The sequence below is a fragment of the Pelophylax lessonae genome (assembly GCF_965119305.1).
Source record: "Pelophylax lessonae genome assembly, chromosome: 3".
Lineage (NCBI taxonomy): Eukaryota > Metazoa > Chordata > Amphibia > Anura > Ranidae > Pelophylax > Pelophylax lessonae.
The window spans coordinates 20,120,972-20,145,679 of NC_138770.1; the positions used below are offsets into that span (position 1 = coordinate 20,120,972).

At 44.7% G+C, this 24,708-nt stretch overlaps 1 protein-coding gene across 1 annotated transcript in view; it reads right to left on the reverse strand.

The window, feature by feature from the left end:
- LOC309550241 (uncharacterized protein) overlaps positions 1–17,908 on the reverse strand; it is a gene marked incomplete at its 3' end in the record, with an annotated part of 240,442 nt that extends 222,534 nt beyond the window's left edge. The window contains exons 1-3 of the mRNA XM_082250652.1: positions 17,780–17,908; positions 16,519–16,653; positions 16,309–16,432 (exon numbers count right to left, since the gene is read on the reverse strand). Coding sequence (XP_082106778.1) covers positions 16,309–16,432; positions 16,519–16,653; positions 17,780–17,875 — 355 coding nt within the window. The 5' untranslated portion in view covers positions 17,876–17,908. The remainder of the gene's footprint in view (positions 1–16,308; positions 16,433–16,518; positions 16,654–17,779) is intronic.
- Positions 17,909–24,708: the final 6,800 nt, after the last annotated feature.

A 24,708-nucleotide genomic window follows, 5' to 3' on the forward strand; every position in this document is an offset into this window, starting at 1 on the left:
TGATTGTGTGTATTCAATACTGGATTGCTTTTTTAACCTTGTGAGTGCTTTTCTTATCCATGTAATAAATATAACAGTGAGCACTATGGAGTCTCTATCTCTAGTATCAGGAGCTGGCTACCTAAAGAGGAGGCTCCGCCTACATGTACCTGAAGGTGTGTGATTTCATGCTGGGTGTGTCCTCTTGGTATGGAGCAATGGGGTCCATCTGAAGAGGTGAGAGTACACCTGGAATTGCAGAGTGGCGCACTGTCAGCTTATTCTCCGTGACACCAGAAGGGTGGATTTGTGGCTCATTCATGTTTACTGTGGATTGTAAAACTGTTTGCGACTGTTCACCAGTGTGCGTGTCTTTTCATGTCTTCTCTTCAAGTTTTTGTGTGTTTTGTGTGTAACAGTGTGTGCATTGTATAGATAGAATATACACGGCTCAATAAAATGAAAGGAACTCAGTGACTTGGGTGTGAGACTATACAGACATATCCCTCCACCCCGCACAGCCAGCAAATAACAGAGCAAGTAACCCCGGGAGAATTGTTCTGTCAGAGATCTTGGTAGACCTGGGCATGGGGCAGAAGACCCAAGGTTCATAGCCCAGGGGTCTAGGCTGAGCAACGTCTATGGTGAACATCAACATTTTACTGCCAGCTGAACCCCAGAATATCCATAAATCCAGTCTAGAGACATAAATTGTGTCTGCAGCACAGAGAAGGAACATTATCCGAGAGAAATACAGGAATACAGGACGGGGAACACGGCTCAGGAAAGTGACCAGGGGATTACAGGCTGATATCACCCAGTCCCCGTCCTACTCTGGACCAATCAGTGAGCAGTATGGGTGGAGGAATGGATTTAGTGTTAAGGACCCACCTGTGCTGATCTCTGTAGGAGTGTCCTCCTCTATAAATGTCCCCGTTATTCCATCCTCCTCCATAGACTGCTGTTCATCCCTCACATACATCTCTTCTTCTTCTGCTTTAACCTCAAATTCTATATCGATTGGATCTCCACTCTAAACCAAGAAAATAAGAGAGAATATCTGGAAGATATAAGCTTACATAAAAAACACACACATCCCCTCCACAAATCCATGTTCTAGATACTCCATCCCACCAACCTTGTAGCATTGAGGGATGGTGTGACCTTCCTGTGTGGAATCCCGGGAATACAGAGGACGGGGACATCTCTCTGGTGGGTTTCTGGTATTAGGTGGCTCCATCATATTGTTGTGTCCTTCTGAAACCTGCTCCATCACTCGATACTCTTCATCCTCCTCTTTATACTCTTCTTTTACAACAATATTATTCTTGGAGTTTTCATTCTGAAAGATATAATAAAATATTCATTGTAAAAAAACACGATTGAAAATTATTGGTAGGTATGATTTATAAGCAATCATCTACCTGATGATGGTGAGGGACGGTGTGACCTTCCTGTGTGGAATCCTGGGAATACAGAGGACGGGGGCATCTCTCTGGTGGGTTTCTGTAGCTGGATGACTCCACCATGGTGTCCTGGTACAGATCTTTGTGTACTTCCTCTATGACCCCATCCTCATCATCCTCCTCTTTTATTTCGTCTTTAACCTCAACTTTAGAATCTCTCAGGTTTCCACTCTGAATATATAATAAAAATGACATCAATGGTAACAATGCAGATAATGTACAGATCCTAATGATACTATCAGTGATTGTTTCTCATCTACCTGATGATGGTGAGGGATGGTGTGACCTTCTTGTGTGGAATCCCAGGAATACAGAGGACGGGGACATCTCTCTGGTGGGTTTCCATTACTGGATCCATCTGTAGGAAACACACACACACACTGTCGGGGACCATAAACCAGGCGAAGACAGAAAGTACAGTTAAAAAAAAAAAAACACACCTTTAATGACATAGAAAAAAATAACAGTTCAGGAATTCAGTCAAAAACAGAAGCCAGGACTTGGATGCCAGAGCAGGTAATCAGAGGAGCCAGGGTCAAGAAACCAGAAGTCAACAGAGTCGGAAGCAAAAATCAGGAATAGGAAGAGAAGTCAGCCCGGGCAAGTAACACACAGAAACACACTGGAGATCATAGACCAAGCAAGGGCAAGGAGGAAATGAGCTCAGCTGCTTCAAAAGCAAAAAAGGGGGTGGCTGTAGGCTGGACTAATGAGGCAGGAAATAGTAATCAGGTGAGTCATTGTGGTAACAAGCGGCTGGTAGTTACCCGACAGCCAAGCAGCTTCTAAACACTGAAAGAAAAGAGCAGCTGGCTAACTATCAGGAGCCCAGCCCTGACAGTACCTTCTTCCCCAACAATCCCCCCCCCCTTGGGGGAGCACCAGACTTGAGGGGAAAATGTATATAGAAAGCCTAGAACAGGGCAGGAGCATTTACGTCCAAGGATGAAACCCAAGAGCGTTCCCCTGGACCGTAACCCCTCTGTGAACTAGATAGCGTATGTGTCCACTAAACCTACGGGAGTCAATGATAGATTGTATCTCATATTCCAATGGTTGTCAACCTTAAGCAGGCAAAGGCATGGTACTGAGGTGGTATAGCAATAACACGTAAGGAAACATGGAATACGTTGTAAATACGAACGTTGGAAGATCTAATCAGTAGGCCACCATGTTAACCTTATAAAGTATGTGGAAAGGCCCAATATACCAAGGTGCCAGTTTTTTTTTTTTTTTTTCCAAAACATTTTATTGTGTTAAAATGGAATGACATAAGAAGTGAACATCACTTTTAAGCAATACAAAGCAATACAAAGATCATCGAAAAGAAAAAACAGGAGAAACAGCAATAATATGCACAGAAAATAGGGTGAGTGAACAAACCACAACTCAATCATACAGTGAAGTGTAGGAATGTACAAGATCATCGTACAATAGACATTGTAAACCGTTCAAGGAGGTGAGGATAATATTGTTCCCCATTCCCTTGGTGCAGGAGCATGGGGAGAACACATAAACATGAACCAATTGCAACCTCCACCTCGGTTGGGTGTGCAACGAACAAGGCACCTTCAAGGGCAGTGGTGGCTCCCCCCACATATCCGGACACCCCCAGAGGAGAACACGCTGTGTCCGGGCACAGGGGGCAACCATTAATGGTGCGTAGGTCGTCTTGGGGCTGGGAATTCCGAAGAAATCCACTGGAGGGGTCGGTGGAGTTAAGTGTTCTGAGGTGCCAGTTTTAATGAGGGAACACAGAATCAGAGGTAATGGGAAGACAGCCAGACCCTCTCCCCCACTTGGTAGGAGGGTGAAGGTAGGCATCAGCGGCCAGCATGGTTTGTACCTCTCCCTGGAGTGTTGCAAAGATTCTTGGACCTGCACCCAAGTGGAACAGAGTTCCTGAAGATGTTGCTCTAACGCAGAAATGACTTGCGGAACAGATGTATCAGGCAACATGGATGGCAGGAACTCATAGTTCACCATAAACTGAGATAATCAGGAGGCAGCATTGATGGTGCTATTGTGAGTAAACTCTACCCAAGGTAACAGGTCCCACCAGAAGATATGGTGGCCAGAAATATAGCAACGTAAGAACTGCTCCCAGGCTTGGTCGGCCCATTCTGTGACCCCATTGGACTGTGGGTGATATGCAGAGAAAGAAAGCTGAACTCCCAACTGTGCACAAAAGGCTCACCAAAACTTGCGTGACACCATCTGGCTACCCCTGTCTGAGATGATAACTTTAGGTAACCCATGTAACTGAAAGAACTCTCCAGTGAAAATTGATGCCAGTTCCTTGGACACAGGCAACTTCTTTAGTGGAATGCAATGTGCCATTTTTGAAAAACGGTCAACCACCATATGAATAAACTGTGTTGCTATGGGAGTTGGGTAAATCCACAATAAAATCAATAGACAAGTGGGTCCAAGGCCTCTCGCCTCTGGGTATGGGTTGAAGGAGGCCCACTGGAACGTGTTGTGGTGTTTTATTCTGAGCACACACAGGACAAGGGGCTACAAAGCTGGTTTCATGAGCATGGAGACTAGGCCACCAGCATTGTTGAGACATAGGCCTTAGGTCTCAACAATATGTCCATATTTTGTTGATTTTTTCCTGGGTGCCCAGCTGTCTTAGGTGAATGGTAGGTCTGGAGGAAAATGATGCGGAGATTCTCGGGGACAAGAAAGCAGTCATGAGGTTTTCCAGGAGGAGAATGGATCTGAGAGGGCATCATTCTCTCACCCAAAGGTGAAGTGAGACTAGAAAAAAAATAGCCAAAATGCAGTCCGAAGGTATCACAGGAGTGGGAACAGACTCCATTTTGGAAGAGGAGGAAAACTGCGGCAATAAGGCATCTGCTCTTATATTCTTTGTATCAGGTAAGAATGAGACTATGTAATTGAAGCTTGACAGAAAAAGGTCCCACTGAGCCCTTCCAGGAGATAAACGTCTAGCCTCAGACAAGAATGAAAGCTTCTTATGGTCAGTCAAAATTTTAAAATTATGTTAAAAGTTAAAATTATGGCTAATAATTCTCTGTCCCCAGTTTCAGAATTTCATTCTGCTATAGACAATTTTTTAGAAAAGTAGCCACAAGGATGGATAGAACTCTCAGGGGTAGGAGGTTGAGACAGGAAAGCTCCTACTCCACTCTCAGATGCACCGACTTCAAGAATGACGGGTAACATGGGATCAGGATGTTCCAGCACTGGAACTGCAGCAAAAGTGGCTTTGAAGGATTCAAAGGCTTTAATGGATTCCGGGACCAATTCTGTGGGTTGCCCTCTTTTCTTTTTTTTTTTTTTTTTTTTAAAAAAAAAAAAAAAATAATATTGATAATAATAAAAAAAATTTTTTTTTTCTCTTCTTCCCCTCTCCTCCTCCCCTCCCCTCTCCTTCTATTGTTTTTGTTTATCTATTTTCTACAAACTACTGAACTGTTTCTTGTTCTATAAGTTCCGGTTGACCTTCCTCTGATTTGGTATAATTTTTCCATTGTTTCCATTTCTCCTCATATTTATCATTTTGTTGACGCGAGTATAATACTAATTTCTCCAAATTGCTTATCTCATCCACTTTCCTCGCCCACATGTTTATGTTAGGAGGCTCGATATCTCTCCATCTGAGGGATATACATAACTTTGCTGCATTTACTAGATGGGGCATAATCGAGTTCCTATAGTTTTGCACCGGTTTACTAGGGGCGTGTAGCAGGAAGAGGGACGGTTCTTTGGGGAAGTTATCTTTCATAATCTTCTGTGTTATCCTCCAAATCTGTTCCCAAAACCCCTCTAGTTTCGAACATGTCCAGAATATGTGAAACATTGTCCCTTTCTCTGTCCCACATCTCCAACAGCGGTGAGTATTTGATACAGAAATTTTGTTTAATTTAACTGGGGTATAATACCATCTGGTAAAGATCTTGTAATTTAGTTCTTGAATTTTAACGCACATTGAGGTTGAAAATACTGACCGTATTATTTGATTTTCTTGTTCTGTTGAGAATGTGATGCCCATTTCCCTCTCCCATTCCTTCAGAAACGGTAATTTGCGCCTTTCTACTGGTAACATTATCAAGGAGTATAATTTAGATATTGCATGTTCCAGAATCCCCTTCTGGATACATAATTTTTCAAATGGTGAAACAGTTTTATCCTCCTGAGATGGTACCTGCAATGTCCCTAAAAAGTGACGTAATTGAATTGATCTCCAAAAATCTAAACAAAAATCGCCAGAGGCATCTGTTAATTCCTCCATAGTTACCCATCCTGTCTCTGAGACAAAATCTGATATCTGGAATATTCCTTTCTCTGCTAATATCTTGAATTTCTTGTCCTGACATCCTATTTCAAAGTGGGGGTTCCCTAATACTGGATACAGAATAGAATTTTCTCGTATAAGTTTTTCTTGTTGGAATATTTTCACACAAGTTTTTAACGTATTTCCTATGGTTGGGTGGTTCTTAATTACTGCTGGTAAATTCTTATAGCACCATGGGGCTCTTTTCAGTAAAATCTCGCATTGTGCCTGCTCTAAGTTTGGCCAAATCTTATGTTAAAGTGATCTTGCCAATAACCTTCCGCATTTATCACCTGATTCATAGATATTCTTTTTAGTTTTCTGAATTGTTGCTTTAGCCTTATAGGTTAAAAGTTCATTAATTTCCTTTCTTATTCTTAGGAGTTCCTCCTTGCCCTCTGTTGTCGGCGCGTGCTTATGTTTTGCTTCTGCTATGTATAGGGATTGGAGTAGATAATTTAATTGTTTATTTCATTGTTTTTTGATCCTAGACCCGTGTTTGATTAATATCCCTCGTATGACTGCTTTATGGGTTTCCCATATTATACCTGGGTCTGTATCTTCTGTAATGTTAGTCCGGAAAAAAAATTCAATCTCTGATTCAACCTCTGCCATAGTCTCTTGGTCCTGTAGAAGACTTTCGTTCAGTCTCCAGGTTGTTTCTCTCCTTTCTCTTTTATTTGGTAGCTCATAAGTTATTGTAATTGGGGCGTGGTCGGACCAAGTCACTACCCCCATCTTTATGTCTTTTATAGCATGTAATTGACTATGAGGGATTAAAAAATAATCTAAACGGGAATATTGTTGATGTAGGGGGGAATAAAATGAGTAATCTCTTTCTCCTGGGTGTTTAAGACGCCATGCGTCTATTAATTGACCTTCTTGTAATATTTTGGAGAACTTTTTTTGTACCCTTACGGGGATTGAAGATATTCCCCGTGATGTATCCTCTGCTGGGATCAGGGGAATATTCAAATCTCCTCCTATTATAAGTTGTCCTTCTCTAAACTCATTTAATATGTTCATCACTCTACCAAGGAATCCATCTTGTTTTATATTTGGTACATACAAATTAGCTAATGTGACTACGGTCACCCTCTTTTCTGGTCATACAGTATCAGTCAGGGGTTTGACCAGAAAAGAGAAATTACTCATAAATTTCTGAAAATAATTGGCAAAGCCAAGAAAATGTTGTAGAAGACGTAGACCTATAGGCCAAAGCCACTTTAGGACTGCAGATGGCTTCTCTGGGTCCATCGAAAACCTGGCAGCACAAATGACATAACCCAAAAATTGAACCTGTTCATGGAACTCGCACTTTTACAACTTGCAATAGAGGTTGCTTTCTCTCAACCTCTTTAGCACACGAGAGCGACTTCTGTGTGGTGGTTCTGTAGGGATTTAGAATATATGAGAATATCACCCAGGTAAATTACCACACATTATGGCAGCATATCTCAGAGGACATCGTTAATAAAGTCCTGGAAAACTGCAGGAGCGTTGCAGAGACCACAGGGCATTATGAGGTATTCGTAGTGTCCGGTCCTAGTATTAAATTTCCATTTGCGGCCCTCATTAATCCTCACAAGATTGTATGCCCCTCGCAAATCGAACATAGTGAAGACCTTTGTTCCCTTGAGGCAGTCAAATAATTCCGTTATCAATGGGATCAGATAAGTATTTTTAACAGTAATGCAAATGAGACGCCTATAATCGATACAGAGACTCAGTTCGCCACTCTTTTTTTTTTTTCCACAAAGAAAAAGCCGGCACTGGAAGGAGAAGAGGATTTGCGAATGAACCCCTGAGATAGTTAAATCGCAGCATAATTCTCCATTGCCTTCTCCTCTGAGACAGACAGCAGGTAAACCCGGCCACGAGGAGGAATGGCACCAGGGTTGAAGGTCAACTGTGCACTCATGAGGCCAATGTGCCAAAATAGCGGCCTGACCTTTGTCAAAGACATCACAGAATTCATGGTACTCTTCTGGCAATAAAGAGACTGAAGACGTGCACATGATCTTAATCACTTTCTAAAAAGATTAGTGCATTGTGGGAACCATGACAAAACCTCAGCATTATGGCAATTAAAAGAGGGATTGGGCCTCTGTAACCAAGGATAACCAATGACAACTGGGTAATGAGGTAAGGAAATCACTAGGAATTTGAATTATCTCATGGTGAAGAGCCCCTACAGCCATGGTCAACGGAGTGGTTTCATAGGTCACATGGGCAAGCTGTAGAGGTCTCCCATCAAAAGCCTCAATGGTAAGTGGGGAGGCATGAGGCTGCAGTGGTACTAAGTGCTTCAACAGAAAGTGCAGTTAAAATCACACCTTTAACCACTTTACCACCGGAGGATTTTGCTGTCTTCCATCCAGACCACTTTTTGTGCTTCGGCACTGTGCGACTTTAACTGACAATTGTGCGGTCATGCAATGTGGTACCCAAACAAAATTTACGTCCTTTTTTTCCCACAAACAGAGCTTTCTTTTGGTGGTATTTGATCACCTCTGCGCTTTTTATTTTTTGCGATATTAATAAAAAAAGAGCGAAAATTTTGCAAAAAAATGACATTTTCAACTTTGTCTTTTAAAAAATATCCAATATACTCAATTCATGTCATTTTTTTTGGCCAAAATATATTTAGCTACATGTCTTTGACAAAAAAAAATTCAATGAGCGTATTTTTATTGGTTTGCGCAAAAGTTATAGCGTCTACAAACTATGGTGTAAATACTGAAATTTTACGCAGCTTTAATTTCTGACTGCCCATCTCAATTCATGAAGTGCTAAAATGGCAGGGCAGTACAAGACCCCCCCAAATTACCACTTTTTGGAAAGTAGACATCCTAAGGAATGTTCTGAGAGGCATGTTGAGCTCATTGAATATTTCATTTTTTTGTCACAGGTGTTTGAAAAATGACTAAAAAAAAAAAATTTTTTTTTTTTTTAACACAAAGTTGTCACTAAAAGATAAATGCCATGGGTATATGTGTAATTACAATCCAAAATATATTCTGCTGCTTCTCCTGAGTACAGGGATACCACATATGTGAGACTTTTTGGGAGCCTAGCTGTGTACGGGACCCTGAAAATCAATCTCCATCTTTAGGTTTTCTAATGGCGTAAATTTTTGATTTTACTCCTCACTACCCATCACAGTTTCGGAGGCCCTGAAATTTCAAGATAGCACAAAACCCCCCAAATGACCCCATTTTGCAAAGTAGACACCCCGAGCTATTTGCTGAGAGGCATGGTGAGTCCATGGAATATTTTATATTTTGCCACAAGTTTTGGGAAAATTACAATTTATTATTATTATTTTTTTTTAACACAAAGTTGTCACTAAAAGATAAATTTCTCACACATGACATGGGTATATGTGGAATGACACCCCAAAATACATTCTGCCGCTTCTCCTGAGTATGGGGATACCCCATGTGTGAGACTTTTTGGGAGCCTAGCTGTGTACGGGACCCCGAAAATGAATCTCCATCTTTAGGTTTTCTAATGGCGTAAATTGTTGATTTCACTCCTGACTACCCATCACAGTTTCGGAGGCCCTGAAATTTCAAGATAGCACAAAACCACCCCCAAATGACCCCATTTTGCAAAGTAGACACCCCAAGCTATTTGCTGAGAGGCATGGTGAGTCCATGGAATATTTTATATTTTGCCACAAGTTCCGGGAAATATATTATTATTATTTTTTTTTTGTTTTTTTACACAAAGTTGTCACTAAATGATATATTGCTCACACGTGCCATGGGTATATGTGAAATGACACCCCAAAATACATTCTGCTGCTTCTCCTGAGTACAGGGATACCACATGTGTGAGACTTTTTTGCAGTCTAGCCGAGTACAGGTCCTCGAAAGCCAACCCCCACTTTCAGGCTTTCCAAGGGCGTAAATTGTTGATTTCACTCCTGACTACCTATCACAGTTTCGGAGGCCATGAAATGCCAAGACAGCACAACCCCCCCCCCCCCCAAATGACCCCTTTTCGGAAAGTAGACACCCTAAGCTATTTGCAGAGAGGCATGTTGAGTGTTTTGCAGATCTCACTTTTTGTCACAAAGTTTTGGAAATTGAAAAAAAGAGGAAAAAAATGCATTTTCCTGTTTTTTCTTCATTTTCCAAAAAAAATGAGAGATGCAAAATACTCACCATGCCTCTCAGCAAATAGATTGGAGTGTCTACTTTGCAAAATGGGGTCATTTGGGGGGGTTTTGTGCCATCTTGGCATTTCATGGCCTTCAAAAGTGTGATAGGTAGTAAGGAGTGAGATCAACAATTTACGCCCTTAGAAAGCCTGAAGGTGGGGAGTGGTTTTCCGGGTCCTGTACGCGGCTAGATTGCAAAAAAGTCTCACACATGGGGTATCCTTGTACTCAGGAGAAGCAGCAGAATGTATTTTGAGGTGTAATTTCACATATACCCATGGCATGTGTGAGCATTATATCATTTACTGACAACTTTGTGTAAAAAAAAAAAAAAATAATTTTCCTGAAACTTGTGGCAAAATATAAAATATTCCATGGACTCATCATGCCTCTCATCTAATAGCTTGGAGTGTCTACTTTGCAAAATGGGGTCATTTGGCGGGGTTTTGTGCCATTTTGGCATTTCATGGCCTTCAAAAGTGTGATAGGTAGTAAGGAGTGAGATCAACAATTTACGCCCTTAGAAAGCCTGAAGGTGGGGAGTGGTTTTCCGGGTCCTGTACGCGGCTAGACTGCAAAAAAGTCTCACACATGGGGTATCCTTGTACTCAGGAGAAGCAGCAGAATGTATTTTGGGGTGTCATTTCACATATACCCATGGCATGTGTGAGCATTATATCATTTACTGACAACTTTGTGTAAAAAAAAAAAACAAATTGTCATATTCCTGAAACTTAGGGCAAAATATAAAATACTCCATGGACTCAATATGCCTCTCAGAAAATAGCTTTGGGTGTCTACTTTCCAAAAAGGGGTCATTTGGGGGGTGTTTGAACAGTCCTGGCATTTTATGCTCAATTTTAGCAACACATCACCCACTCTTCTAACCACTTGAAAACCAAGCCTTTTCTGTGAGTTTTTGTTTACATGAAAAAATATTTTTTTTTCACGAGAAAATTACTTTGAACCCCCAAACATTATATATTTTTTTAAAGCAGAGGCCCTACAGAACAAAATGGTGGATGTTGCAATTTTTTTTGTTACACGGTATTTGCGCACACATTTTCCAAACGCAATTTTTGCGTAAAAAAACACTTTTTTTATATTTAATGCAGAAATACACTATATAATTCCAAATTGTTTGGTAAAATTTAAAAGATGATCTTATGCCGAGTTCATAGACACCTAACATGACATACTTTAAAAATTGCGCACGCCCGTGCCGCGGCAACAAACTACGTACGGTTTTAAAAGCCTTTAAAAGTCTTTACAGGTTACCACTTTGGACTTACAGAGGAGGTCTACCGCAAGAATTACTGCCCCCGACCTGGCGTTCGCGGCGATACCTCACATGCATGCTGAAATTGCGGTTTACATATGACACTAGACCAACGCTTGTGCGCGCATTTGCGCGCAAGCACGGGGGGACAGGGGGGGCTTGATTTTTTTTTTTTTTTAATTTGCTTTCTTATGTTATTTTGACACCTTTTCTTTCATTTTTTTTTTCTTTAATAATTTTTATTGTTATCACGGTGAATTTAAATTTCCCCTATGATAGCAATCTGTAGTGACAGGTACTCTTTTTAAAAAAAATTGGGGTCTTTTAGACTCTAGATCTTTCCTCTGACCTTAACGCATCTGACCATACCAAAATTGGTGTGATAAAATACTTTCCCAATTTCCCAATGGCGCTGTTTATTTCTGGCGAAACAGAAGTCATGAAATGCTCGTAGCCTCCGGCATCTTAGGCCATAGAGATGATTGGAGCCATTCTCATCTCCAATCAGCTCTATGGTTAGATAATTGAACCACCGGCTGCACTCTCGGGTTAACCGGTGGGACAGGAGAGCCCGAGAAAAAACGTGGAAGGCAGCGGAAGGCTGCAGGAGGGGGGGGGGGGGGTTTGTATACCAAAATAAGATTTTAACTGCAGTGCTGAAATCAGAAAATCACCACAGCTGCTATCAGCAAAGGTATCCATATATGCTGAGCGCAAACGCTGTTTGTGTCAGAATATATAAAATAAATGCCGTGGTAGCCGACGAGTACCTGCAAGAGAAACAGGTCACAAAAGAATGAAAAAACAAACAAAGTACATTAAAAGTACATAGGAAGTGCAGAAGAACATAAAAAATGACTGAGACGACAACTATTTTTTGCTTTTATGTTTTTTTTTTTTTTCTTCAAACGTCGAGTTCCAGGTTCCAGGTTCGGGTCTCTCAAAATGACGATAACCATCGAACATCTTTTGAGACCCTGTGTAAATGTGCCCTAAACTGTGCCGTGCTGTACCCTACGCTAATAATCCACTAGTGTGTGGTAGCGACGGAAACAGTCACCGTGGCAAAGACCAGGTTGGTCAGGACAGTCGGGACAATAATTCCGGGTGTCACGCCTAAATCCGCGCTTGCTGCAGACACGGCATCTTTTTTGGGGGTATCGTTGGGTACGGGTACTCGGGAGGAATTTCGGAAAATGCCTCTCATGCAGCCGGCTCACTGCATCTGGTTGGTGAATTGGGGCAGGAGCACCAGCTGGATACAGAAGGGCTCTGATTATCTCTTCTTGGAATTGAAAGAAGGATAATGTTCCGACAGACGCTTTGTATAACAAAAAAGCGTTGTAAACAGCCAACTGAAATAGGTATACAGACACTTTTTTGTACCAGCGTCTGGCCTTACGGGCAATTAGGTACGGTCCCATCATCTGGTCGTTGAAGTCCACCCCTCCCATTTTACGGTTATAGTCGTGGACACAGAGGGGCTTCTCAACAACACCAGTGACCGTAGAAATTTGGACTGCCGTGTCTGGGTGAATGGAGGACAGCACGTAAACGTTTCGTTTGTCCCTCCACTTCACTGCAAGCAATTCCTCGCACCTCAAGCAGGCTCTCTCCCCCGAGCTCAGTGGGGCATTTACTAGCCGTTGGGGGAAGCCCCGGCGATTAGATCGCACGGTGCCACAAGCGCCAATTTGCAATTGAAAGAGGTGTCTAAAAAGTGGCACGCTTGAATAGAAATTGTCCACGTACAAGTGGTACCCCTTTCCGAATAAGGGTGACACCAAGTCCCAAACTATCTTGCCGCTGCTCCCTATGTAGCCTGGGCAGTCGGGGGGCTCCACAGTGCTGTCTTTTCCCTCGTAGACACGGAAATTAACTGTATAGCCTGTGGCCCTGTCACAAAGCTTATACAACTTGACCCCGTATCTGGCACGCTTGCTGGGGAGGTACTGTTTGATAGCAAGACGGCCAGTAAACTTAATCAGGGACTCGTCAACGCAGACATCTTGTTGGGGGGTAAACAAGGCTGCGAACCGCTGATTGAAGTGGTCTACGAGGGGCCGAATTTTGTGGAGCCGATCATATTCAGGGTCTCCCCGAGGACGACAGAGTTTATTGTCGTTGAAATGCATGAACCAAAATATTTGTTCGTATCGAGCCCTGGACATAGCAGCAGAGAACACGTGCATTTGATGAATTGGGTCAGTGGACCAATATAACCGCAATTCATTCTTTCTTGTAATGCCCGTGTTGAGGGAAAGGCCCAGATAGGTTTTAAACTCCTGAATCGTAATAGGATTCCAGGCAAATGGTCTGGCAAGGGGTGAATTTGGGTTGGCGGCGATAAATTGTTGAGCATACAAATTTGATTGGTCCACAATAGATCTGTAAAGATCTTCAGTGAAAAACAGCTCAAAAAAGTTTATGGGATTAAAACCAGCTGTTTCCACTTGGATTCCGGGTTGGGCGGTGAATGGGGGAAGTACTGGCGCTGTGGAATCTGTGGGCTGCCAATTAGGATATGCCAGCGCTTCAGGGAGGACACTATGGGCTCTACGGGCCTGTCTTCGGATACGCGGTGGCTGCGGGCCACTACTCGTGCTAGCCACCGCACCAGCTTCAACTGCACTCAGGTGACTCGCCACGTCACCAGGTGATACTGCAGTGCTGGTTGAAGGTCCAGGGTGTACTAGGCCGCTCGTGCTTGCCAGTTCATGAGAAGTGTGAGCGACACTAGTACTGGCACTCTGCTGCATACGAGAAACCCCCGGTTCTTGCAAGTCAACAACTCCAGAATGGGGTCGGGTACGCCTGACCCTAGCAGGGACCCCTCTGTCGGAGCTATCTGTCAGGGAGCCGCTGCCATCATCTGGTTCGTATATTGACCCTGATTCTGCCAGTGAGGCTTCCCCATCGCTCTCACTTGACATGGTCATTATACTGTATATAGCATCATCACTGAACGAACGTTTTGTCATTTTGGTAGCTAAATTTACCCGTACAGTGATGCGACTGCTAGGTAATAAAAGCACCTGGTTGTCGAGGACTATTTGGTCGCTACAAAAAAAAAACTGCTAGTGCTAACAGAGATCAGGCCTGACTCTGCTAATGCAGCGGTTTTGTGTGATGTGTTTTTTGGAAGTGTCAGTAATCTATTGATTACTACACTTGCCTGGGTAAGGTGGTCTGGGCAAGGGGGCTAAACGCAGGTGCTAGCAGGAATCAGTGCTGATCGTGCAAACACTGCGTTTGGGGAACACTAAATTATGAGGACGCTAGTATAGTTCTGATCAGATCAGATATTGATCTGTTCAAACACTATACTAGTAACGGTGGTGTGTGTGTGTTAGTGTACTTGACTAACTGACGCTAAGTAACGGTGGTGTAGTGGGACCCTGACGCTAACTAGCTAGCCTAAGTTGTGTCACCCGTGACGCTAATACAGTGATCGGTAATCACTGTATATAGTGAACACTGTGACAGGGAAGTGAAGGGGTTAAACTGGGGGAGATCAAGGGGTTAAACCTTTATAGAGGATAGATGGCGGGTGGCCTAAACCTGTTTGGGCCTAGCGCAAGCGCAAATTAGGATCACAAGTGACACTAAATACAGTGATCAGTAGTTATCTGATATACTGTATATATTAGTTCACTGTGTGATAGGGAGTGAAGCGGTTAACTGCGGGAGATCAAGGGGTTAAACCTTTATAAGGGATAGATGGCGGGTGGCCTAAACCTATTCCGGCTTAGCGCAAGCGCAAATTAGGGTCACAAGTGGCACTAAATACAGTGATCAGTAGTTATCTGATTTACTGTTTATATTAGTGCACTGTGTTATAGAAAGTGAAGGGGTTAACTGGGGAAGATCAAGGGGTTAAAAGTTTATTACGGGATAGGTGGCGGGTGCCCTAACCCTATATGGGCTTAGCGCAAGCGCAAATTAGGGTCACTAGTGACACTAAATACAGTGATCAGTATTTACCTATATACTGTATTTAGTGCACAATAGTAATAGGTAGTGAAGGGGTTAACTGGGGCTGATCAAGGGGTTAAAACTTTATTAGGGGATAGGTGGCGGGTGCCCTAACCCTATTTGGGCCTAGCGCAAGCGCAAACTACGCTCACAAGTGACACTTATACAGTGATCAGTAAAATATCTGTATACCACTGTATATAGTGTTCACTGTGAGGGGTTTTGGGGGTGATCAGGGGGTGATCAGAGGTGATGAAGGGGTTAAATGTGCCTATGTGAGGTGTGTCAGTGTAGTGTTGGTGGAAACTCACGTTTTTGGTGTGTCTCTGTCTCTCTCCTGGAACCGAAAGGACTCCAGGAGGGACAGTGACATCACTTCCCCTGTCTGTGTTTACATTACACAGACAGGGGACAGATTGCCATTGGTGGGGACCGATCGCCAGACACTGACCAAAAATCATTGGTCAGTATCTGGTGATTGATCGGTTCCCTACCGAATCCGATCGGAATCGGGACCCGCGGCGCGTGGGAGCGCGCTCTGGGAGCCGTGAACCCGCCCGACGTAGGCCTACGTCGCTGGACGGGAACGCGGCACTTTGCCACAGTAGCCTCAATGTGAGCGGGGCTAAAGTGGTTAAGTAAATAGCAAAAATAACAGTTCAGGAACGTAGTCAAAAACAGAAGCCGGGGTTTGGATGCCAGAACAGGAAATCAGAGGAGCAAGGATCAGGAAACCATAAGTCAGCGTAGTCAGGCAAAACAAATCAGGAACAGGTATGGGAAGAGACGTCAGCCACGGCAAGTCATACACAGGAACACACTGGAGAGCATAGACCACGCAAGGGCAAGGAGGAAATGAGCAAAGCTACTTAAATAGCAAAATGGGGCTGGCTGTAGGCTGGACTAATGAGGCAGGTAATGGTAACCAGGTGAGTCACTGTGGTAACGAGCGGCTGGTAATTAACGACAGCTAAGCAACTTCTGAGCTCTGAAAGAAAAGAGCTGCTCGTTAAGTAGCAGGAGCCCATCCCTGACACACACTGACTGAATACATTGTTTCTATGTGTTCTTCAGATGATGGGGGATCTAGGTGGAGCCTCCGTACTGCTCTCTCCTTTACAATAAAGTCTCCTCTTACCCGGTGATGTGAGGGGCGGCTGATTCTCCATCATGACGTCCTTGTAGAGATCCTTGTGTCCTTCTAAATACTCCCACTCCTCCATGGAGAAATAGACAGTGACATCCTGACACCTTATAGGAACCTGACACACACAATGATACAGTCACCATCCAGACACATCCCTTGTCTCTTACTGGATAATGTCCCAGAATTCCCAGCACCGCTCACCTCTCCTGTCAGCAGCTCCATCATCTTCTTGGTGACTTCTAGAATCTTCTGCATGTTGTGTCTCTCAGGTTTTAGGGAGTCACATGGAGGCACTGTGATGGTCATATGATCACCTGACTTCAGAAGAGAAAATCTCTGTATTGGAGAACCAATAGGAATATCATGTTAGAATCCCAGAATCCTCCTCACCTCTCCGGTCAGGTCTAGTGATGGGAAGTTCGACTCTTTGAAGTGAATCGGTTCATTTCGAGTCACTCACTGAAATGAAGCGATTCATTGAATCGAATCTTCGGTTCACTTGCTGAGTCTACTGACAAGCAAGTGAACTGAAGCTCCGACTGAACTCTATTCAAATGAGCTGAATCAGAAGAGTGACTCATACGTTTGGCAGCTCTCTGGGGATGTTTTCTTTGATTTAACTCCTTCTTGGCTACTCAGAGCTGTCTGGAGCCTACGGTATGTCAGACACAATACACTTTTTCAGATTAGCCAGCATTATCACGTTCCAGACTTCAGGTGACAGCTGTATACATGAAAAGCAGGTTTCTGTGCATGTGAACTGCATTCTGATGAGCCAACTTCACAGTTAACATTGCCAGCTATCAGATTTGTCCAGTTTTTACAGCGCATGCACAGGAATAACGATCAGATTTTACTACTGTGTGGGTTCTTCGGCCACAGTAATAAAATTATACTTTTATTGCTATGCATGCACTGTAAAAACTGGACAAATCTGATGGCTGGCAATGTTAACTGTGAAGTTGGTCCATCAGAATGCAGTTCACATGAACAGAAACCTGTTTTTCATGTATACAGCTGTATGTGCTGGTGATGAACGGTTCTTTTAGTGTACTGAGTTCACAGAGACGACTCGTATGTTTCGATTCTTTTGACTCAGTAACTGGTGTACTGAACTACTCAGTGAAATGATTCGACTCTTCCCCCTGAACGGTTCAATACAAGCTTGTTTCTGGCCAGTTCTTCAATGTGCTGGCCTGGGAGCTGCTGATTGGTTAGAGGAAGGAGCTGAGCTCCTCACTCTAGGATCATATTACCATCAGCCCAGACCAGCTCTCCTTCAGTGAATACTGAACTGTTTTTATACCGAGTCGTTCAGGAAGAAGAACCAAGTCATCCAGTTCACTGAAAAGAATCAATTCAAAAGAACAATTCGTTCATGAACTGGACATCACTAGTCAGGTCTGTGTTTTATTAATAGAGATAAGAGTGATGTCATGTGACCTCCCAGAATCCTCCTCACCTCTCCGGTCAGCAGGTAGATGATCTCCAGGGTGAGGTTTAGTATCTTCTCAGTCATGTGACTCTGGTCCTCCTTCATCCTCATTCGTTCTGTCATTCGATCTATACAGTTTTCTGTCTAGACAGGTAAGGATAAAATTATATATGTAAGAGGAGGAATGTTCTGACCCTGAAGGGGTTAATCTAGGTTTCCACACTATATATGTGTGTATCATCATCTGCTGGAGATAAAAGACATCACAGTGACTATGGAGGAAGAGGACGGACATGACGGCGGGGGGGGGGGGGGGTTACTGGGTGTAAATAGAAAATAAGATCTTATTACCTCCTCTGCTGCCTCTTCCAGCAACGTCTCCGCTCTATTTCCTCCTTACTCACCTCTCACCCTGAACTTCCTATTAATACCCGACATCACTTCCTGTCTTCTATAGAGACTTCCTGCCTGGGTAGAGGTGAGATCAGCATCTTGTGGTGCTCAGAGGAACTGCAGCCCAGAGAAACCTCTCGTAGTGGGTTTAGGAGCAGGGGGGAGGGGGGGAGTATATTACTGCCTAATACCATCACACGCTCATCCCCCCCTTTGCTGGCCAGGCAGGCTGCATGCTCGGATTAACAGTTTGGTGTTTATTTCCTGGTTGACCTCACACATCCTCCAATGACAACTCATATGGCTAAGCTCATGAAGACCACAACAAACAAATAGGTGGCTCATTATCAGGGCTTGTTTTCTCAGAGAATAGGTGCAGGAACTCCCCCCTTTCTCTGCCTCTACCCACCTGTGAGCATCATTCCTTGGTTCCACCCCCTACCTACCTCCGAGCACCATTCTTTGGTTCAACACCCCTACCCACCTCCGAGCACCATTCCTTGGTTCCACCTCCGAGCACCATTCCTTGGTTCCACCCTCTACCCACCTCAGAGCAACATTCCTTGTTTCCACTCTCTACCCACCTCCCAGTACCATTCCCTGGTTCCACCCTCTACCCACCTCCGAGCACCATTTCTTGGTTCCACCTCCTACCTACCTTCGAGCACCATTCCTTGGTTCCACCTCCGAGCACCATTCCTTGGTTCCACCCTCTACCCACCTCCCAGTACCATTTCTTGGTTCCACCCTCTAACCACCTCCCAGTACCATACCTTGAATCCACCTCCTACCTACCTCCGAGCACCATTCCTTGGTTCAACCCCCCTACCCACCTCCGAGCACAATTCCTTAGTTCCACCTCTGAGCCCCATTCCTTGGTTCCACCCTCTACCCACCTCCGAGCACCATTGCTTGGTTCCACTCTCTGCCCACCTCCCAGTACCATTCCTTGGTTCCACCCTCTACTAGGGATGGCCTTGCGGTTCGCCCAGAGGTCAGTTTGCGGCAAAATTTGCTTGTTTGCAGCCCCCCAATTTTGCGAACACATGGCGTTGTTCGCGGCGGCCATATTAGTTTACATTGAGGAGAACTTTGACCCATGACACAGCCGTCAGGTGGAACGGGACAGCCAATTGAAACATTTCAGCACATGGACATGCCCCCTACCTTATAAATAGATCAGAGCTGGCCGCCATTTCACATTCTGCTTTTTGTCAGCGTAGGGAGAGGTTGGCGAGTGCATCAGGAACATATTGCCAGTGACACAAATAGCTCTGTTAAGATCCACAAAAGTACTTTTCAGAGCTGGTATTTGGTATAGGTCTACAGTCTCTTTTCAGTGTAGGGAGAGGTTTGCTGTGTGCACCAGGGACAGATCGTCAGTGACACAAATGGCTCTGTTAAGGTCCACAAAAGTAATTTTAAGGGCTACTATTTGGTTTAGGTGTGCAGTGCACTATATAGGGGTGGATTTGTAGTGTGCACTGTGCAGCATTGTGACTGATGTGGTGAGCGTTGCTTCAGCAATACTACAAACAGTGACAAAAGCACTTTTAATGTATTATAACTGGTGTGATAGACCAGTTGCCTCCAATACCACATATTGAAGTGGGGTGTTATTGAACAGTATACTTTTCTAAGAGTGTATTGTAGTCCTGAACAAATGTGGCCTCTTTTGCTGTGTTAACTGTGCTACACACAGTTACAACAGTTACTGGCCAATTATTTGTAGAACTGGTGTGATAAACCTGTGGCCCCCCAATACCACAGATTGAAGCGGGGTGTTATCTGAGTTTACTTTCATAAGTGTATTTGTGTCCTGCAACAATATTGCCTCTTTTGCTGTGTTACACAGTGCCAAACTCCCTGGCCAATTTTTTGAACAACTGGTGTGATAAACCAGTGCCCCCCCAATACCACATATTGAAGTGGGGTGTTATTTAACAGTATACTTTTCTAAGAGTGTATTGTAGTCCTGCAAAAATTTGGCCTCTTTTGCTGTTAACTGTGCCACACACAGTGACAACAGTTACTGGCCAATTATTTGTAGAACTGGTGTGATAAACCTGTGGCCCTCCAATACCACAGATTGAAGCGGGGGTGTTATATACCTTTTTCCAGATATACTGCGATTCTCTAGAGACTTTTGTCAGAGGGTCATTTAAAAAATGACAGGCAGAGGAAGAGGCAGGCCCTTACGCAGGGGTGGTAGGGGTAGGGCAGGAGCAGTAGGCCAGAGCCAAAGTGTGAAGTTTCAGAAGGTGCGTTAGAGTACGTCAAAGGACGCACCAGACTTGGTTGAGTGGCAACACCGTCAGAACCCACAAGGCCACACTCCAGGCTCTCACCATCCAGCCTCTTCTCCTTCTCCTCACAATTGTCCTCCACTCCACCTTCCATGATGCCGTCGTCACGTTGTTCTGGAAAAAGGCAGGCTTCTGTGGCCCAAATGTTGGAGCGGAAAAAAAATTATGACGCTGGATAACCCTCTTGCCCAACGTTTGACTGCTGGCTTGTGGGAACTGATAGCCTGCCATATCAACTGGTGGACTCGGAGGCCTTTCGTAAATTTGTGGCCATTTGAACGCCACAATGGAAGGTCCCAGGCAATATTTTTCGCAGAAGGGCATTCCAGAGCTGTATGGCCATGTTCAGCGGCAAGTGAATATATCTCTGGCACACAGTGTTGGTGCCAAGATACATCTGACCACAGACACATGGTCTAGCAAACACGGGCAGGGAAATTATATCACTTTTACTGCCCACTTGGTAAACCTTCTTACGGCTGTCAAGCATGTAACCCTTGTAGATTTGGTTGTAGTGCCACGGATTGCATGCAGGCCTTCCTCTTCTTCTCCTCCTCCTCCATCCTCCCTCTCCTCCTTGGCTGACTCCTTCTTTTCTGCTGCTACCGTCTCTTCCGCTGCGCCGTCCAAGATCCCCAGAACCTATTCCACATGCCAGGCGAGACTTTGCCATGCTGTGCTGCGTCTGTTGTGCCTGGAACCCAAGAGCCACACTGGTCCTGCACTCCTTTCCGCTTTGCGTTCACAGGCAGATCAGTGGCTGACACTGCTGAATTTGACAGTTGGTAAATTGGTGTGCAACAACGGTGCCAATCTGCTGAGCGCGCTGAAACAGGGCAAAATAACACACGTGCCATGCATGGCACACGTCCTGAACTTGGTCGTGCAGCGATTCGTTGCCAAATACCCTGGGGTCCAGGACGTCTTGCAGCAGGCCAGGAAAATCTCGGACCATTTCAGAAGGTCTTACACAGCCATGGCTCGCCTTGCTGACATTCAGCGGCGACACAACCTGCCCATCAGGCGTCTTATTTGTGACTGCCCGACGCGATGGAACTCAACGTTGCATATGCTTGATAGGCTGCTCCAGCAGAAACGCGCAGTTAACAACTACCTGTACGAACTCTGCGGCAGGACAGGTTCTGGGGAGCTTGGGTTTTTTTCACCTCGCCAGTGCCTGCTCATGCGGGACGCATGCAGACTTTTGCGGCCATTCGATGAGATCACCAAACTGGTAAGTCATGGCAAGGGCACCATCAGTGACATCGTACCTTACGCCTTCTTTCTGGAGCGTGCATTGAATCGTGTCATTGATCAAGCCGTCGAGGAGCAGGAACAGGAAGATGAGGAAGTTGCAATGTTGGATGAATTCCCAGGGGGTGCTACTCCATCTGAGACAAGTCAACAGGAGTCTGAAGAAGAGTCAGAGGAGGATGGTGCTGGGGCGAATGAGGAGGAGCAAGAAGAGCATGCTTTAAACCTTTCTGGGATCCCTGGTGTTATCTGTGGATGGGGGAGGAGAAGGAGGATGACATTATCCTGGATGATGAGCTGGAGCCAGGCCACCACACCGCTTCCAGTTTAGTGCAAATGGGGGCCTTCATGCTCCAGTGTTTTAAGGGGGATCCCTGTATAAAAAGCATAAAGGGCAAGGACCAGTACTGGGTGGCAACATACTTAGACCCCCGGTACAAACAAAAAATGGCGGAAATGTTACCACCATCACAAAGGGCGGTCAGAATGCAGCACTTCCAGGCCTTGCTGCGAGAAATGCTGCAGTCTGCTTTTGCGTGCGCTGACAGAGGAATTTCCAGTCACAGAGAGAGACAGTTGTGGGTAGCAATCCAACAGCGCCTGCAAGAAGAGGGCAGTTTGAAGATGTTTTGGTCACTTCAGATATGAGATCCTTCTTTCAGCCAACCCGACAGCTGTACTCCGGATCCCGCATCAGGGAACGCCTAGACCGACAGGTGTCCGACTACATCAGGTTAACGGCCAATGTGGACGCTGTGAGGAGTGATGAACCCCTGGACTACTGGGTGGGCAGGCTTGACCTCTGGCCAGAGTTTGCACAATTTGCAAAGGAACTGTTGGCTTGCCCCCCGTCCAGTGTCCTGTCCGAAAGGACGTTCAGCGCAGCAGGGGGGATCGTGACCGATAAGCACACTCGCCTAGCTCATGACAGTGTAGACTACCTCAAATTTAAAAAAATGAATGAGGCATGGATCGCAGAGGAATTCAACACGTGACCAGTATACCATGTTTCATTGAAATTCCTCATGACAGGCCACAAATATCTGCCAGACCGCCATCCACCCACAACAATTCCTGGTCCTTGTCTTCGCTAAATACAGCGGCATAAAAGGCATTTCATGTCCATTGAATGCCTAATTTTTGGGGCCTTTCATGGCCGACAATTATTTTTTCTGTCAATGCCTAATGAACCTTCAGCCACAGAATACAACATTCTTTGCTGTCAGGTAAACCCATGTGGGCTAATTTTTGGGGCATATACTGGCCGACACTTACTTCTGTATCCTGTGAATGCCTAATGTACCTCCAGCCACAGAATACTACGTTCTTAGTTGTCAGGTAAACCCATGTGGGCTAATCTTTGGGGCTTATACTGGCCGACACTTACTTCTTTATCCTGTGAATGCCTAATGTACTTCCAGCCACCAAATACTACATTCTTAGCTGTCAGGTAAACCCATGTGGACTCATTTTTGGGGCCTATACTGGCCGACACTTACTTCTGTATCCTGTGAATACTTAATGTACCTCAAGCCACCAAATACTACATTCTTAGCTGTCAGGTAAACCTATGTGGGCTAATTTATGGGGCCTATACTGCCCAGCACTTACTTCTGTATCCTGTGAATGCCTAATGTACCTCCAGCCACCAAATACTATGTTCTTAGCTGTCAGGTAAACCCATGTGGGCTAATTTTTGGGGCCCATACTGGCCGACACTTAGTTCTGTATCCTGTGAATGCCTAATTTTTCAGACTGGAATTAAAAATCAATGGGTCTGTAAACGTTCCGCCAAATTGTGGAATGGATGCGGACCCATTTTGCAGATGTGTAAATGGACCCTATACAGTATGTATTTGACATTTACCGGATGCTGTCAGTTCTGGCTGATTTATGAAAAAAAAAAAAATTTTTTTGCTGTAAAAAAAAAATTAAAATTTTAGGGCAACTTTTCCAATTGCAATACTGCTGTTATAAAAGTGTCCATGTGGTGGGAATGTTTGTGCACAGCTAGTAAGTCTTTTGTGGCTGCAAATATGACCTAAAGGTTTTTAAAGTTCGCCTCCCATTAAAGTCAATGGGGGCCGCTGCGAACTTGCGGTTCGTGGACATTTGACAAAATTTGCGGCTGACATTCGCGAACCGCCCCGGCCAATGTTCGTCCATCCCTACCCTCTACCCACCTCTGAGCACCATTTCTTGGTTCCACCTCCTACCTACCTCCAAGCACCATTCCTTGGTTACAACCTCTACCCACCTCTGAGCACCAATTCCTTGGTCCTCGGAGGAATGGGTGGCACAATCTGAAAAAGACCAGTAAGCAACCTCTCCCCCAGAATTCAAGCTCTTGCCTGCCTTTTTGGATGAGGACTCTCTTTCTCTCTTCAATGCTTTCTGGACAGAACTGCAGTCAGAACTGCAGGAGCAAACCTCTTTGGAATTAGACACTAACTCTAGAATTGCAGTTTTCTTTCATTCGGCAGACATTTACTCTAAAGCCCCGTACACACGTACCGATCGTCGGCCGAACGATTGGCCGTCTTTTGTCCCCGGTCTGTCAGTGTCTGTTGAAAAGTGCCAAGACAGCACAAGAATTTTGTCCGCCGACTACAGCCGACTGCAGAAGTGATGTCATGTAATGGTTAACTTTCCCTGTGTTTTTTCTTTTCTGAGCATGCCCAGTCTTGCAAATCTGCGGTCTGTCGGCCGAATTCTGTACTGACTGGCGAACAATCGGCCACTCTGGTGTCGGCCGACGATCGGTACGTGTGTACGGGGCTTAAAGCAGGAGGCTGGACTAAATGCAGCTCATTGCTATCAAAGGAGGTTAGCCCTTAAAGGATACAGTTTAAACTCTTGCAATGCAGACAAGAATGTCCAACTTGTAGAATTATTATTTAGGATAGAATCAATATTCTTCACCCCAACTTCCATTGCATTGGAAGAGAGGCAAGGGTTAAGGCAGGTTCACAGGCTACAACTGCAGACAGATATACGCCTTAG